The 17480-nt window shown below is 31.8% G+C and overlaps 1 protein-coding gene across 1 annotated transcript in view; it reads left to right on the top strand.

Annotated features, from left to right (window-relative positions):
* Positions 1 to 4775: 4775 nt before the first annotated feature.
* LOC130904277 (zinc finger protein 568-like) overlaps positions 4776 to 17480 on the top strand; it is a 63686-nt gene continuing 50981 nt past the window's right edge. Inside the window, exons 1-2 of the mRNA XM_057816941.1 lie at positions 4776 to 4976; positions 16237 to 16454. Coding sequence (XP_057672924.1) covers positions 16238 to 16454 — 217 coding nt within the window. The 5' untranslated portion in view covers positions 4776 to 4976; position 16237. The remainder of the gene's footprint in view (positions 4977 to 16236; positions 16455 to 17480) is intronic.

Genomic DNA, 17480 nt, shown 5'->3' on the forward strand with positions numbered 1-17480 from the left:
CTGTCTGATTTTTTTCTGAGGTACTCGCTTGATTCCATTTCTGATGCATCTTTCAGCGTTGGTATGGCTTCCAGGAGAAACACACAAGCTCAAGAATTGATTGAAACTAGTTTTGGAGCTAATATTCAATCTTTCCTATGCCAGGTAGAAAGAATTTCCGCAAGATGAAATTGTTTTGTTGAGTAGGTCTTCTCCAAAGGTACGAAAGGAAAATTACCAAAAGAATCGGTTATAATATAGAAGTTATAAAGTTCAGTCTCGAAAAATATTAGAGGGTTAACCAACAAAAAAAGAAGTTGGGGGTAAGATATAATCGAGGCAAACATTTGAGATAAGATACATGTATAATAGAAAAAATCTGAGTTAAGACTATAGAGCGGTAGCGGCAGCTGTAAAAAATCTACCGGAAAAAAAATCAAGTTATAGGAACGTTTCGATTATTTTTTTTTTGAAGCGTCATAATGAAAAATTTTATTTTATACCTAAATCGATCAGCTGCCCTTTTGTAAATAGTGCGAAATAGTTTCATATCCGTGGCGGAACTTCCTCAAAGGAAATGATAGAATTTAGAAAAAAAAACTCACTCGGAAATCCAGTTTATGAATAAAAATTCCTCTAGACAGTTGAATATTTGTTTTCTTGAATGAATTGTGATTTTTTAGATGAATCAATACATCAAATGAATACGAAACTATAATCGGTGTCAACCTTGAACTATATTTTTAATTATCAAATTTCAGTATAAATAAATTACTCATATTTATAGAATTATACATATACAAGTTTTTCATTAATGAATTCCTAATTTTTATATACGAGAAGTTAATACTAATCTGTTTTCCAATGTAATCTCCTTTTAGTTCCATAGAATTTTCCCAGTGATGTTCCTCAAAATCTCCACCGACATTAACTCTTCATTTCTGGAAAATCTTTAGCCACCAAGCCATTTTTTCATGTCTGGGAACAGAAAATAATCCGAAGGGGCTAAATCGGGCGAATGAGATAGCAATTCAAAATTTAATTCATTAATTTTGACCATTGCAATAACGGATGTGTGAGCTGGTGCATTGTCTTGTAACAACATCTTCTTCTTAGCCAAATTCGGCCGTTTTTGTTTGATTTTTTCGCTCAAACGTTGCAATAAGTTCACAAAATACTCGCCGTTTATAGTTTTTTCTTTTTCAAGGTAGTCAATGAAAATCATCCCACGCGCATCCCAAAATAAAACCGAAATCTTGCAGTTGGAACAATATTTGCCTTCTTTGGAGTTGGTTCTCCCTTTTCAGTCCAGTGTTTTGATTATTCTTTAGTTTCTAGTGTGAAATAATGAACCCAAGTTCCAAGGTTATTGAACGGCTTTGTTTGTGCGAAACATTACCAAACACTATCGAGTGTTTCATCTTCAGGGCGGTGTTTCTATTGTGAGCAAACGCGACATCCATCTTCAGCTTTCTCATGTCCAAATTTTCAGTCAATATGCGATGTGACATACTTTTTGGAATGCCTACTATGTCTGCTAGCTTGCGCATCATTTCTTGGGTCGACCACTGTGGTGCAGGTTAGTATTTTTCAAAATTGCGGGAATATTGAAAAAATCGTTACTTAAACCAAAATCCCAACAAAAATATTTTGATAATCTGACTGAAACATCAAATTTAACACTAACTTTAAAACAGAAGAGTAGGTTTGTAAATCAAGACGATTTAGAAGCAAAGTGGACGTAGAAAGGTGGGTGAAACATAGACAAAGATTCAGGAATGAAATATATAAAGGATAGAAGACAACAAATCAGAAGGAGCGAAGACCACCTTGAAAGAATGCTGGAATTTGTCTTCCGAGGAAGACTTGCTTGCAGTAACCTACTAGTTTGGTCATCCATGCTGGGAAGTAGATTGAAGTGGAGATACAATGGTAAAAAGAGAAATCATTACACCTGAGCTAGAGAATTTTCATAATATTGTAATGGGAAGTAAAACAAAATTCAAAATACACGATATGCGTATCAATGGTTTCATTTGAGTAATAAAGCTTAGAAAAACGGTCTTTTTAATTGAATCTCGCCCCCATTTAATCAAGACAAGCAGATTGTGAAAGGAGACCTCACCTATATGAATAATAGACAAATATTTCAGTATTTTAATAATGAATGTTATCACAATACGTCAAAATTCAAACTGACATCCAATTTTATCTAATAAATATTTCGTTTAGTTCTTTATAATGACTTAATGTGAAAATATAACTTTCTCGCATTTAAATTTGTTACTTACTTTCCAAAAATCATTAATGCGATCGATAATTACCACCAACAATGGTTTAAGAATTGTTTTGTAAATTACGAACGTGTACTATTAATGAATGTTCAAAACTACTACCTAAATACACAAACGGCGTCTTTTACAAATATAAAATCTTTGTGTGACCAGTAAGGACACTTTTCAATACTCAATTATTATTTAATACCCTCAACAGTATAATACAGTGAACCAAAAATGAAATTTTAAAGGAATTAATTCTGAATTCGGAATTTGGGGATGCGACTTAGTATACTACTATTTTTCATCGAAGGACTTACAAATATTATCAATTTTTTTAAAAGCAAACTGGTTTACGAAGACGCTACCGAGGGGTAACAAAAATTGTCACAGTAGGTGAGCACATACACGTGCCATGTGTTAGTTTGTGGCACGTCTTCAACGGTCTTCATTCTGCTTCGTTTGCTTCGTACACACGCACGCACATTTTCATCGCTGATTCATCATTTTAGTAGTTGACTGATTTTTCAATCATTCTAATTGAATTTCGATTAATTAGTACAGAATCTGTTATTTGCGCCATACAGTTTGAGCGATTGTAACGCTAGAATCCATATAATAGACTCAAATTTTGTTGGTACAAGTTTAAATGTCTCTTTTTTGTGATTTAAACCCGGCTTTCCAGTACTTCATAACGATTCTTTTGGAGAGAATCATTACTTTTTGAGTTAAGGATTATTATATGGATTAAAAAGTATTTGATGGTATTATTTTTCAGCTGTAGGTACGTAATTTTTATGATAAACCCGACTAGAATCGTTTCCTCATTTCCTAGAAACATCATAACGACCTTATCAGGTTAAAACAAGATCAAACCTGACGAGGTTCACGCTAGGAGCTCATCAGGATAACTCTAGTTAAAATATATTAATGTTTCATCAGGTTTCCTTGATCGTGTCCATAAAAAAAACCTCTCAAGATCCCCTTTTTGAAAAAAAAAAAACCATATCAGTATAAATTAGGTTTATTTTTGTCTTTAATTTCATAATTACAATCCCGAGGTGCATAATCTTCCGTCGCGAGTTGTCTAATCTTCATGACAACCACGATCACGAGTTGGCACATTGTGACACATGTTGAAAATTTACTGCTTTCCTTGCAGTTGGAGGAACTGAGCGTCAAATCTCAACTATTAAAACTATTGAACCAAAGCTGGACCTTTCGCTCATTAAGTTTCTATTCTGATAAAAAAAGTATATGGATATACGTAATCATCCAATGAAAATTCATAATTAGAATGATGTGGTCGCAAAAAAAAGAAAACCAAAAATTTTGTTTCGAAACTAATCAAAACATTCCATTACACAGATCCTCCATCACTGATTGACGATGTTTTATGTCACAGAATTTTTTTTACGTCAATTACTATTGAATTGTTTGTATCAAGTATCGAAACACCCTGTAGATATAATTTTTTTTGTTAGAATAATATAAAAGCAAAAAAAAAGAAAACCAAAAATTTTTGTTTCGAAACCAATTAAAACATTCCATTGTACAGATCCTCCATCACTGATTGACGATGTTTTATGTCACAGAATTTTTTTTTTACATCATTTACTCTCGAATTGTTTGTATCAAGTATCGAAACACCCTGTAGATATAATTTTTTTTGTTAGAATGATATGAAAGCAAAAAAAAGAAAACCAAACATTTTTATTTCGAAACCAATTAAAACATTTCATTACACAATTCCACCATCTTTGATTGACGATGTTTCATGTCACAGAATTTTTTTTACGTCAATTTCTCTTGAATTGTTTGTATCAAGTCTCGAAACACCTTGTAGATATAATTTTTTTTTGTTAGTATGATATTAAAGCAAAAAAAAAGAAAACCAAAAATTTTGTTTCGAAACCAATTAAAACATTTCATTACACAGTTCCTCCATCTTTGATTGTCGATGTTATATCGAGGTTTACCTTCTGGGCCAAATAAATTTTCATGTTTCATGTCACAGAATTATTTTTACGTCAACTACGTCATTTCCGAATTTTTTGCATCAAGTCCCGGATCACCCTGCATTATTTTTTTTATTAGAATGACATGGAAGCATAAAAAAGAAACACAAAAAGTTTGTTTTATTCGTGTTATGTTGTATGTATTACGAAAGTGTATCGATAAGATATCAAAAATCTAAGTCTAGTTACGATTTTCTTTACCCAAACAAAAAAAAGAACATCGTCAATTAAACAAATAAACTCTCTTAGTTGACACTGACATAAAAATCAATTTCCAATTAAATAACTCATCAAGATGCCTGTAAATTAAGATGCAAGCTGTCTCCCAATCACGATCTCTAGTCCCTCCTACGCATCGCTCTCCTCCAATAGCGGCACCAATATTGATCGAAAGGCGGGAATCGAGCCCCGCACGTGGCCGGTATAATTTTACCTGTCTTTTTTTGTTACCTGGTGGGGTATCGGTATGAAAGTTATACTTGGATTACAGTCAATTTTAGAATCCAGTCAGGTGCTAAATGTTACACGTGAAGTGTTACCTCAATAGTAATCTGGGAGGTTTACGAAATCTTTTATAAATCTTGTGTTGACCGCGTCGACTATAGATTTTGTGAATTGATTTTGACTTGATATGAAGTGATAAGACTAGTTGTGCCTTTGAAGATTACAGAAGAATTTTGGCTCCATCTACATTCAGAAAAAGGTTTTTTTCATTTCGTTTATTATTGTACGCGTTTCGATATATTTTTCAGTTATTCTATATTTTCTATCTAACCTTGTTGCATGGTCTATTTAATATATTATCTATCATATCGATTATTTTTTTTTAAATGTAGTACCAGTACAAAAATTTTCTTCTTTCCTTAATTAAATAACCAAATCAGGTACAGGAATAATACGTATTTCAAATATATGAATATAATTTTGAAATTAAATGTTTGGATATCAATTTTGTTTCACCATCTTCTAGCTGGTTGCATTTTGAACAATTATTATTTCGAATCCTCAATTTTTTTCTATCAATTTGAATACTACATACTAAAAATGTCCTGGTGTAAAATCTAATATCTCTTGATGATGATGTTTTCGGTTATATATCCGAAGATAATAGTCAAATCTCCATCTTGAAGCTGATTGGATATATTTATTATCAGAACCTTATATGAAATATATACTTATGTCAGCATGCTAAAAATCGTGGAATCCTAAATTTTTTCGCTCCTGAAGTATATGTCAGATCCATAATTTCTTGCTACCATTTTAGAACTGGTTCAATCGACTATATACCAAAATATACTACGAGATTCACAATTCCTTGCGAATCTACTATCAAAATCGAATCTGGTAGTTTTGGTTTCGCAAAACTTGCTACCATTTCAAAGCTGGTTGAATCCACTATCAAAATCCAATATTATAGTTTCAGTTTTGCAAAACTCCATGTCGGCATTCACAATTTGTTGCTACCATTCTGGAACTAGTTGAAACTGGTTGAATCTACCATCAAAATTCAATATTATAGTTTCATTTTCACAAGACTTCATGTCAGTATGAATAGTTTGTTGCGAATCTACTATCAAAATCGAATCTGGTAGTTTTGGTTTCGCAAAACTTGCTACCATTTCAAAGCTGGTTGAATCCACTATCAAAATCCAATATTACAGTTTTAGTTTCGCAAAACTTCATATCAGCATGCATAATTTGTTGCGAATCTACTATCAAAATCGAATCTGGTAGTTTTGGTTTCGCAAAACTTGCTACCTTTTCCAAGCTGGTTGAATCCACTATCAAAATCCAATATTACAGTTTTAGTTTCGCAAAACTTCATATCAGCATGCATAATTTGTTGCGAATCTACTATCAAAATCGAATCTGGTAGTTTTGGTTTCGCAAAACTTGCTACCTTTTCCAAGCTGGTTGAATCCACTATCAAAATCCAATATTACAGTTTTAGTTTCGCAAAACTTCATATCAGCATGCATAATTTGTTGCGAATCTACTATCAAAATCGAATCTGGTAGTTTTGGTTTCGCAAAACTTGCTACCTTTTCCAAGCTGGTTGAATCCACTATCAAAATCCAATATTACAGTTTTAGTTTCGCAAAACTTCATATCAGCATGCATAATTTGTTGCGAATCTACTATCAAAATCGAATCTGGTAGTTTTGGTTTCGCAAAACTTGCTACCATTTCAAAGCTGGTTGAATCCACTATCAAAATCCAATATTATAGTTTCAGTTTTGCAAAACTCCATGTCGGCATTCACAATTTGTTGCTACCATTCTGGAACTAGTTGAAACTGGTTGAATCTACCATCAAAATTCAATATTATAGTTTCATTTTCACAAGACTTCATGTCAGTATGAATAGTTTGTTGCGAATCTACTATCAAAATCGAATCTGGTAGTTTTGGTTTCGCAAAACTTGCTACCTTTTCAAAGCTGGTTGAATCCACTATCAAAATCCAATATGAAAGTTTTAGTTTAGCAATTTTCTCATATCAGCACACCAAAAACCGTGTCCTGTTATGAAATCCTCGTTGTTTTATCAAGTTTTTATCCACAGCTCCGGAAGCAATTATTTGATCCGCCATTTCCTTCTTGAATCTTGAAGCCGATTAAATTAACAGTCAGCCCCTCACATGAAGTATTAAATACGTTCCGCAAAATTTTCTTTTCAGCATATTGTTGTGAAATTCTATGTTTTTGTCATATTTTTCCTATTAACTCTAGTAAAGTTTTATAGGATTTACACTTTTTTTACCATTTTAAAACTGGTTGAGTGTACCATCAAACCGTCATATACATTTTTTAATTTTCTTTGTTAGTAGACTAAAATACCTTGTCATGTTGTGAAACCCTTGTTTTTTAACCTATTTTTTGCTATGACTCCGAAAGTATTTAGCAGATCAGCAATTTAGTTTTCACGTATTGAAGCTAATCAAATTTGCTATCAGTCCCGGTATATAAAATTTCGAGTGTTTCCCAAAATTCAAATGCTAAAACGACAAATAAGTGTCTAAATATGGAATCCTAATTATCTTGATACATTTTCCGCTAGAAGTAATTTTTCGATCCAATTTTTCTTTTCTCATCCGAGTCTGGTTAAATTTGATATCAAAATTTCAAATTATGTTGCCATATACAAAATCAACTTGCAACTTATCGCCAAATAAAAACGTGTACCAGCCAAACACACGATCTGATTCAGGTATCAATCGACGCCGAATTTGACAATCTTCAAAAAAGAATATTATAAAATCTTCTTTTTTTTTCTCTAAAAAACCGATCTTGTCCATGTGATTTGACAGTATTAAATTAAATTTATTTTTCTATGGATTTGTAAAATCACTAAGCGATTTAACCAGAAACGATTGGATCTACAATACGTCGTTGTTGAGGTTCTAGATTATTCCATATATTTCCAGATAGTCGGTAATGGGGACTCATTAAAAACGATTCTTAGATACATTCAGTCAAATAACGTGCATACTTTTTGTCACAAACTACTGACCTTACCTCTAAAAACCAAACTAATTCTATGTGGCGATCTGAATATTGATTATTCCAGTTCGTGTGCTGGTCAGGAAATGTCTTCAGTCAATTAAGACCAGTTTTAGTACCATAGACTATGTCGTATGATCCAGAATCTGTCTGTTATCCAGTGATAACAAAATTTTCGGTAAAATCCAATACTAAAAATGCTTTCAAAACTTCAAGCACAGTTGTCAAACATCTCTGGTCATGTGGACTTCTCGTTACAGGTAGGAACATTCAGAATTAGTTAAGGGCTCAATATTTTACAATGCAAAAAAATGCACAATCACTTGCCAATAATTTGTGGGCATATTTACTGGAAAGTGCCTTCTATTTGAATAATATTTAATTCCGAACCTGCTGCATACTGGTTTAATTTTAGTTTTCTTCTGTATATTGAAATTTTATTGTATTCGCATCTTTATTTAGTTATTTTTATGTTTGTTTGTTTGGTTTTTACAAGCTATTGTCTACAAATAGTAACAATTTTTTGACAATAAAGCATTTCTCTCTAACTGTTATATTTTTTGAACAAACCTCGTTATTTTGGATGTTCTGGCAATCCGTCATCAATTATTTTGTATCAATTAGTTTACATGTAGCAGCTGGCACTCAGAATTCCTCTTTAACCGTATGTAAATCAAAGAATTTTCTGGATACTTTTCGTCAAATATTTCGCACGAAAAACTTTCCTAATCAAATAGAAATCAATGTACACTAGGATTGTTAAAATGAAATTATAAACTACTTCAAATACTAATTAGTTAGCAATTTAAATGCCATCGATAAAATTAGAGAAAATTTGAAAAAAATAATGAAATCTAAATACATGATGCAATTATAATTATTACATCGAACCAATCGGGCAAGTAGTTTCTATTTAAATATACAGGGACTTAACGGAAAAAAATCTGGAGTGAATTGATGACATGAAAACAGACTTTTCCATACGACTCCTCATTTCTGAGTTATAGGCGTTTGAAGTTGCGAAATTAGATTTAAAAGTTAGATTTAAGTATATTTTCTAAATTATACATTCGAATATTATGAATTAGGTTAATAATCCGTAACTTTTACAGGGACAATCTGTACAATCTAATGATATCAAAAATTAATGTTTCAATCGATTTTTTAACAAAAAGGTACTCTTTGTTTAACTCGTTAAAATTTATGGTTTAGGAAATGCCAAGGAAACCGTTCGCCATAAAGAGACATTCTGAAGAAAATTATTATAAATTGTCATTATAGATATGAAAACACAATCAAAAACTTCTTGGGGAACTCATAAATAAATAAATAAACATACGTAATCAACCATTAAAAATTCTTAACGGTCAAATGAATAATTTAGAAAATACACAACTTTACAGCCTTATAACTCAGAAACGAGGAGTCGTAGCATCATTGCACGATATATTACAATACACGTTAATACAATGTGAAATAATATGGGAAGTTCCATAGTTTATGGTAAAATTTTACGCCTTTGAAAAAGTAGTTCGGTAATTCGTTTAGGATCGTTTTGGAGAATTGGTCCGCTTCCAAAACACATAAACTCCACCCAAAATGCTATTTTTTTGGCGCTTTACACCTTTAGGATATCTTGAAGCTGAATCTGTTTTCTCTGGGGTTCTCTGGGTTCAAAATAAGCTTGAAATACAGTTGGTACAATTGGGTTAAGAAGAAGAGACAATGAGTAAGTCTTGAGTGACTGATTCTCACTCTTCTACATGGGTTAAATCTTGTTTTGAGATACCTACGAAGTTACTTGGTTGAGAGTAATCTAATGAGGACATATCAATGGTCTTATCAAATTATTATCGTTTTTATTTTAATTTTCGATTTCAACTCCTTATAAATAATCATTTTGTTGGTTTTGGCCTTACCTCAAGCTTAAAAGCTCAAAAGAAAAAGTGACACAGTCTACTCCTGTTTTGGATGCATCCGTGTATAAGATTACAAACAGCTGTTTTTGCATTTAGAGCATTATTTCTTGAAATAGACTCCAAAGGATTGAGATATGGGAATTTTCTCTTTTATTTCGAATTTACAACATCGAAATACTCATATAATTTTGTCAATTTACTTCAACATTTAAAATTATCCATAGTTACAAAAAATTATTACATGAAACTAGTCATTAATATCATATTTAAGCACCAACTTCTAGTCCTTCATAAATTATGGACTTATGGACGAAGTTTGTCGAAGAGTACAAGTTTTTATTTCATGCTTATTTTCTTTAAACGTCTTTCTATTTTACTTAAAGTGGTAGCTTGGAATATTCGTCGCTTTTTTGCTATAAATGCATTTTGTGCGTTTATGTTAATTATATCGTATTGGTCGATGTCTTCAAAAGAACTGTCAAAAATCTCAAATGCTAAATGTGAGATTTACCAAATTTGTTTTTCTTGTTATTGATACACAATAAAAAATTGATTTTCGTCAGTTATGTATAACTTTACACAACCTATGTAAATAGCTATCGGTTATTAATTGAAGTGTCCGAATATTTTTCAAAACTCAGTGTTGAAAGTTACAGACTTTCCATGTATATATCAATATACATATTAAAGGTAATTTCGAACGAATTTATCAAAGTTGGTGTCCCTGTACTAGATTTCGAACAATGCATTAGTACGATATATCAAATAGAGGTAGATGTAGATAATGTCGTTTTAGGATAGTTGAAATTTTTCGAAATGAATGTATGTTACAATAATTTACATAAAAATCATTACCTACTATAAAAACGGAAGACAAATGTTTCAATTACTTAGTTTATAGTTCGAAAAAATGAGCCGCTAACTTTTATGATTCAATTATTACTTACAATCAGTTTTTCCGTTTTTTGTTAGCGCTTTCAAACTAATTTTTTTTTGTAAATGTCTCTTTCACATAGTGAGAAGTAGGTGTCATGATTAGCCTCAGAAATATCCGCTTTATCTTTTTATTACTACTTTCTCTTTAATTCTAGCTGCTTATTTAAATATCCCTTATTCTTTCTTTAGCATTCTTCTACAATTCGCATATGGTCTTTCACCTTATTCCTCCAGGTCTTCCTCTGCTTATCGCTATTCCTAGTTTTCTCATTATGTACTCAACACAAATGACTGTCGTTTCTCTTTATATTTTTGTCCTATTTCTTAATTTTTCCCTATCTCTTTTCCACGTCTGCTGTTTTGTTTAAACCGATTTTACTCAGATTAGTTCAATACGCTTCGATTTCTATTTAATCTAACATTTTGTCTCTGCAATCGTCATGTCCTTTTAGCCCTTCTTCGGTGTGTCCACGCTTTTCGCTAATTATATTATTGCCTATAAGTATTTTCATAACATATTACAATTATTATTATGTGAGGCTGAACTAGTCATGTAAGTTCTACTTTATTTCTCAATTTTTTATTATTCTTTTTTCCACTTTTTATCTCGGTTCATTTATGCTTTTTCGCTTTTTCTAATTGTATCTTCTTCTTATATATCTATCCCAAAGAAATTTGTGCTTTTAAACGTTTTTTGTTCTATTTCTTAATTTTTCTTTGGTCTTTCTCGGTGTTTTTCTGTTCCTCGTCTTTTCCAATTATAACTCTTTGTATTCTTATTATGTGTCTATCTCACATGAATTTGTGTTATTCTTCAGTTTCGTTTGTTTTCTGTTCTATTTTCCTTTTTTTTCTTTGCCTCCTTATTACTTTTATTTCTAGGTTCATTTCCTTTCCTCGCCTTCTGTTTTATTTTCATTTTTTCTACGTCTTTTCATCACGTTTGTTTCTAGGTTCGTTTCCTTTATTCGCCTTCTGTTTTACTTCCATTTTTTCTCTGTCTTTTGATCACGTTTGTTTCTAGGTTCGTTTCCTTTATTCGCCTTCTGTTTTACTTCCATTTTTTCTACGTCTTTTCATCACGTTTGTTTCTAGGTTCGTTTTCTTTCTTCGCCTTCTGTTTTACTTCCATTTTTTCTCTGTCTTTTGATCACGTTTGTTTCTAGGTTCGTTTCCTTTATTCGCCTTCTGTTTTACTTCCATTTTTTCTACGTCTTTTCATCACGTTTGTTTCTAGGTTCGTTTTCTTTCTTCGCCTTCTGTTTTACTTCCATTTTTTCTCTGTCTTTTGATCACGTTTGTTTCTAGGTTCGTTTCCTTTATTCGCCTTCTGTTTTACTTCCATTTTTTCTACGTCTTTTCATCACGTTTGTTTCTAGGTTCGTTTTCTTCCCTCGCCTTCTGTTTTACTTCCATTTTTTCTCTGTCTTTTGATCACGTTTGTTTCTAGGTTCGTTTCCTTTATTCGCCTTCTGTTTTACTTCCATTTTTTCTACGTCTTTTCATCACGTTTGTTTCTAGGTTCGTTTTCTTTCTTCGCCTTCTGTTTTACTTCCATTTTTTCTCTGTCTTTTGATCACGTTTGTTTCTAGGTTCGTTTCCTTTATTCGCCTTCTGTTTTACTTCCATTTTTTCTACGTCTTTTCATCACGTTTGTTTCTAGGTTCGTTTTCTTTCTTCGCCTTCTGTTTTACTTCCATTTTTTCTCTGTCTTTTGTTCACGTTTGTTTCTAGTTCATTTCCTTTATTCGCCTTCTGTTTTACTTCCATTTTTTCTACGTCTTTTCATCACGTTTGTTTCTAGGTTAATTTCTTTACCTCGCCTTTTCTCATAAAATGTGTTTATCTTTTTTTTTGGTGTTAAAATTTACGAAATTTATATATCTATTCTTTTTATATTCTTGGTCTTTTTATTTAGTCCTCACATCGTCCTCATCTTTCTATACTAATCTGTCAAATGTTTCTTGGCTTTCTTCTTTTTCTCGCGTTCTTGTTGTGCGTCAACTCAAGTTGAGTTTGAGTTTTTGTAACTTTTGTTGTTTGTCTTAATTATTCTTTGATGTTGATTCACCTGCCAGTGCCATGTGTACCATTATCTTTCTCTTAACTATTTTCTTGTTGGCTCTAGCTTTTCTTATTATACTTTTTCATTAGTTTCCAACGCAATTTCGTTTTTCTAAACTTCCAAGTACTTACTACATCACCAAATAGGTTGATTTTGAAACTATTTTTGAAATCGCTATTTCCAGTAATATTACTATTGATTTCGTTGCTGTTTTTCTTAATTTTTGTGTCTTTTATCCTCTTTTATATTTTCTGTTTTCAACCAATCAATCAAAAGCACTTTTAAAATCTATTTCTCTACTCTATTCGTATTTTATTTCGAAAATTTTGTTATATTAATTGTAAACCTTCCTGTGAATTTTTTAATTGACAGAAAATAGTAAACTACGGTACTGCATAGAATGAAGTAAGATATAAAATATTGAAGTATAGGCACACAAACACACACACTCGCACAGTAATCATAATATTATCGATATTTGATATAGAAACTTTTCACTAAATAGCTCCGAATCGATTACATTAATACATCATTATTTATGTTGTAATAAACGTAAATAAATAGTGTTCCACCTATTTTATTTACCACCAATACATCAAAACAATAATGTGATGGTATAGTTTTGATTAAATGGGAAAAAACATATTGTATATATCACCTGTTCCCATTGGAGACAGATTCTGTTCACATATTATGTAGGTAGATGTAATAAAGAGTAATAAAATGATGAAACATTCGCAATTCATAGGCGTACCAATTTTTTTTACTAGATAATTAAAATATTTCTTTTTGTTTGTATGAATACGAGGTGTGGTTATTAAATAACGAGACTGGTTCCGTACTGTCGGAACTAATATCCACAATGATTTGTTCGATTATTTCAATAATAATATTGTCGAATTTCCAGACTATCTCTTCTTCTTTAATTATATCATGTACTGCCTTTTCCGAATTTTCAGGTTTCTCAACATTCACAGTCTACAAAACAACGATTTCGTTTGTATTAAGTCTTTAGTTTAGTTCGTAATGATATGGTGAAGATCTAACCACGATTTTATGCAATTTCATTTACTGAAGGGAACACAAAGAATACATTTCTTTCTCCTTATGGATGGTACTTAATATTCTTTATCTAATTCAGCCAATTCTTTAATTATTCTTTAACCACTTGGTTGTGGACCAGTTTCGAATGATAACTTGCATTTTTCGTTGATATTATACAGTTCTAAAGATGTAGATTTCTTCGAACCTTTCCTTAAAAAATCAACATGCATGACTTCGTGGTAGGGTGTGAAAAAATAATCGATTTTGGAGATAATCAACTAAGAATCGATTTTTTAAAAGTGAAAATCGATTCGAATATATTATTTTTATGAATAGTCGATTGATGATCCGTTTTTTAATAATCACTCAATCAATTATTATCGATTTTACATCTGCTGCCCCCCGATATTAAAATAGATTTTCTGGCCCGAAGTCCGGTACCGCGAACTGTCAAAGAATACTATCGCCATAATATTACATTAACGCCATCTTTTGGGATTTTGAAACAGTTTAGTTTATTTAATCAAACATTCACTAGATGGAGTCAACGAACTGTATTATTTTACAGACATTTGGTTGATATGTCATTATTTATTGGTGACAGACGACAATTTCGAAAATTTTTCGTCACAAAAAGTTTTGAATTTTATTGAAAAGTCTCGTTTTTCAACAATGTCTACGTCTAAAAAGACTACAAGTAGTTGGCGTTAATATTTTCATGTTGACAATGGATCTGTCAATACTAAATGTAAATGTTGCCCTGAAATTTTGAAAAATTTATTTCTACTTCCAATAACACGTTCTGAATAAAACATTGTAATTTTAAACCGATGTAGCAAAAGTGAAATTTGAAATTATCACTATACTTTTCGCATAAATGAACAAATTTTTCATCAGTTTTCGCAAAAATCATTTAGAGATTTGCTGTAATTTTTGTATACAGTTTTTTTTGTAAGAGCAAAAATGAAAAAGACATCAGCCTTCAAGTTTCTCAAGCTGCTTCGCGAGTTCAAGTAAATTTATTAGAAAATATATATTTTCAATAATTTTCCGGAAAAAATGATGTGAACTACAATAATTGCATGAGGAAACAATAAAGATTTGTAAATAAAAACGACTGTTACTATATTTCCTTTGGAATCATGAAAGTAGAGCTGAAACTAAATAATTTTCATTCCAGTAGTCTACAAAATCTTCCAATTTAATCCTTAACGTCATTTAAATCCGATAAAATGAATTTGAATTATTGAATACATCCTTTATTTGAATGTATAAACTAATGTCCAAAATGAATAAATTGATGTCCAGGGGTTAGACGGAAGGGTCGGGAGGATCATGAGCGGTAACACTGTTTGGGTTTGCATAGGTAGGAATCACGCGATGGGCGATGATTTTGTCTATTGATCACAGAGATTGTCACCCTAATTGTTTCTATATACGTAACGTAAATTGGGGTGTAGCACACGAAAATTATTTGATATTCCATTCAATGTATTCGCGTTGCGACTATAAATCACACAAATTAACTGATTTGGAAATAGTTTCTTATGTTTTTTTGATTTTTCCCACCTATTCGAATTTCTATAGCAACTTTTTTCAATGTACCGGGTGTCACAATAAGATTGGCTCTCGGCCAATATATCGAGAACAGTTTTACTTCCATAACGCAGTTTCCCGGTAATATTGACATAGTAATTGGAACTATTATTAATAGAACAAGCAAAGACAATTTTGAGGAGCCGAAAAATGTTAAAATCCGTTCAGTCAACCCGGAGTAATTTATGTTTAAAGGAAAATGCTTAATATTTACACATTTCTTAAGATATCTCGTAATACGAAAAAGATATCGACATGCGGTTTTCACTATTCTCTTGCTAATTTGATCTACTTTCATATTCCTTAATTAAAACTGCATGTTTCTATTCAACATTTTTCAAGGATGGGTAGATTTAAAAAAATAAATAAATAACGCCCTCTAGCGTATACGTTACTCATTAGGTTGTTTCGAAATTATAACTCTTACATTGTTCGAAAGGAGCTCTCTTCAAAAAAACTAAGTTTGCCTAGATAGGTTGAGTAGAACTGGAGTTACAGGCGTTTTTTCATAATAAAGTTCCCGCTTCCCCCCACCACTTATTTGAAGAGATAGACTCAAACTTGTGGATCAAAAATACGCTGAATTTCTTGAAGAATACGATAATCATAGTTTAAATGCATCTTAATTCGGTAAAATTTGTAAATTGTTCATTTTATAATTTTTGGTATTTAATTACGCCCTCTGGCGGTGGACCTACAACTCTGTAAATAATTTCCAGGTTTTCCTCGAGGTCATTTTTGTTATAAATTTTTTTTTCCGAAGCTGTACTATGAACGGTTCCCTTATTGGGACACCCGGTACAAACTACTCCATATATCGTATGAATAGGTTTAGATGATGTCACTTTCATTTTGAAATTGAAAATTTGGGAGCATAAGTTAAAAATGTTTGTTTACTTTCAGAATGCCACGCTGTGTATCGCTTCCACATTACAATATACACGGTGAAACTCCACCTCAATCACCTTCTAGTCCTGCGAGTAGTCCGAATGCAAGAATTTCCTCCAGAAGTGTAAGTCCGTCGTCACCGATATCGCCGATAACGAATTCGAGGCACAGCGCCTTCTCACTAGTTCATCCCAAAGAAACAAATATTAACGAAAACCATTTGAAATTATGCGGTGAGTGATCCCAATACATCCATTTTTGTTCCTGTATGAGGCATCGAGTTTAGAAAATGATATCAACATAAAAATTATAACAAATATTCAGTAGTAAAAGTTTTGAGTATGAATAAATGTGTAATGTAAACAAATCACCAGAATAAACATTGGAACAAAATCTATAAAGAAGTTTTTAATGAAAAACCAGGAAAATTTCCCTTCTAATACCAGAACTGGTTAAATGACTTAGATCTCCATGAAAAAAGCAACCAAGTAAGACCTTATTTCCGGAACCAAATGATGCCTAAACTGTTTAAGTTTATTTTCAATGCGGTACTGAGTAGTAATCAGTTTCTTATCTCCGAAAACATGTCTCATAGATCTTCAAACCTTCTACGTAGTTTCTACAAAAGAAACTAAATAAAATAATATTGGATAGGAAAATTATCCTCAACCAAACCAATAACCATTTGAACACCAAAAGATATTTTCTGCGGACAAATTTCAAGCCTTTTATAACGTTTATAAATCAAACTTACATATTTTTTCCTCATCCCTACTATTAGTTCTTTAGAACGTATTTAATGGAAACACTAGATCTGTGGTTCTCCAAGGAAATATTCTGCAGATCAAGAGCTGTATTATCTTCTTATACTAACCTAACTGCGGGATAAAATAACCCCATAAAATGACATCTATTTATGATAATTTAACGAAAACTACCCGTTAGAATCTACAATGCATTTCTAACGGTATCAACTGACTTGATACCCATGAATTTACTGGGAAGCGAAAGAAGTTTGATTCCTTAGTTGGATATGAGGATTAATTCTTAATTTTAAGGTTCAGATCAATAGAAAACACCTGATGCAACTACTCGTAGTGCTGACCAATTTGTCTCTACTGTCCTGAGATACTGCAGAGGCCAAATCCTGAAGAATATGATGTTTTTAAAAAAAACTAAGCTTGAATAAGTTGGGATTGAACTATAGCAAATTGCTTGTTGATCGTGAATCCAAACTAGCATTAGACAAATAAGTGCTG

Source organism: Diorhabda carinulata, chromosome 2 (genome assembly GCF_026250575.1).
Source record: "Diorhabda carinulata isolate Delta chromosome 2, icDioCari1.1, whole genome shotgun sequence".
Taxonomy (NCBI): Eukaryota; Metazoa; Arthropoda; class Insecta; order Coleoptera; family Chrysomelidae; genus Diorhabda; species Diorhabda carinulata.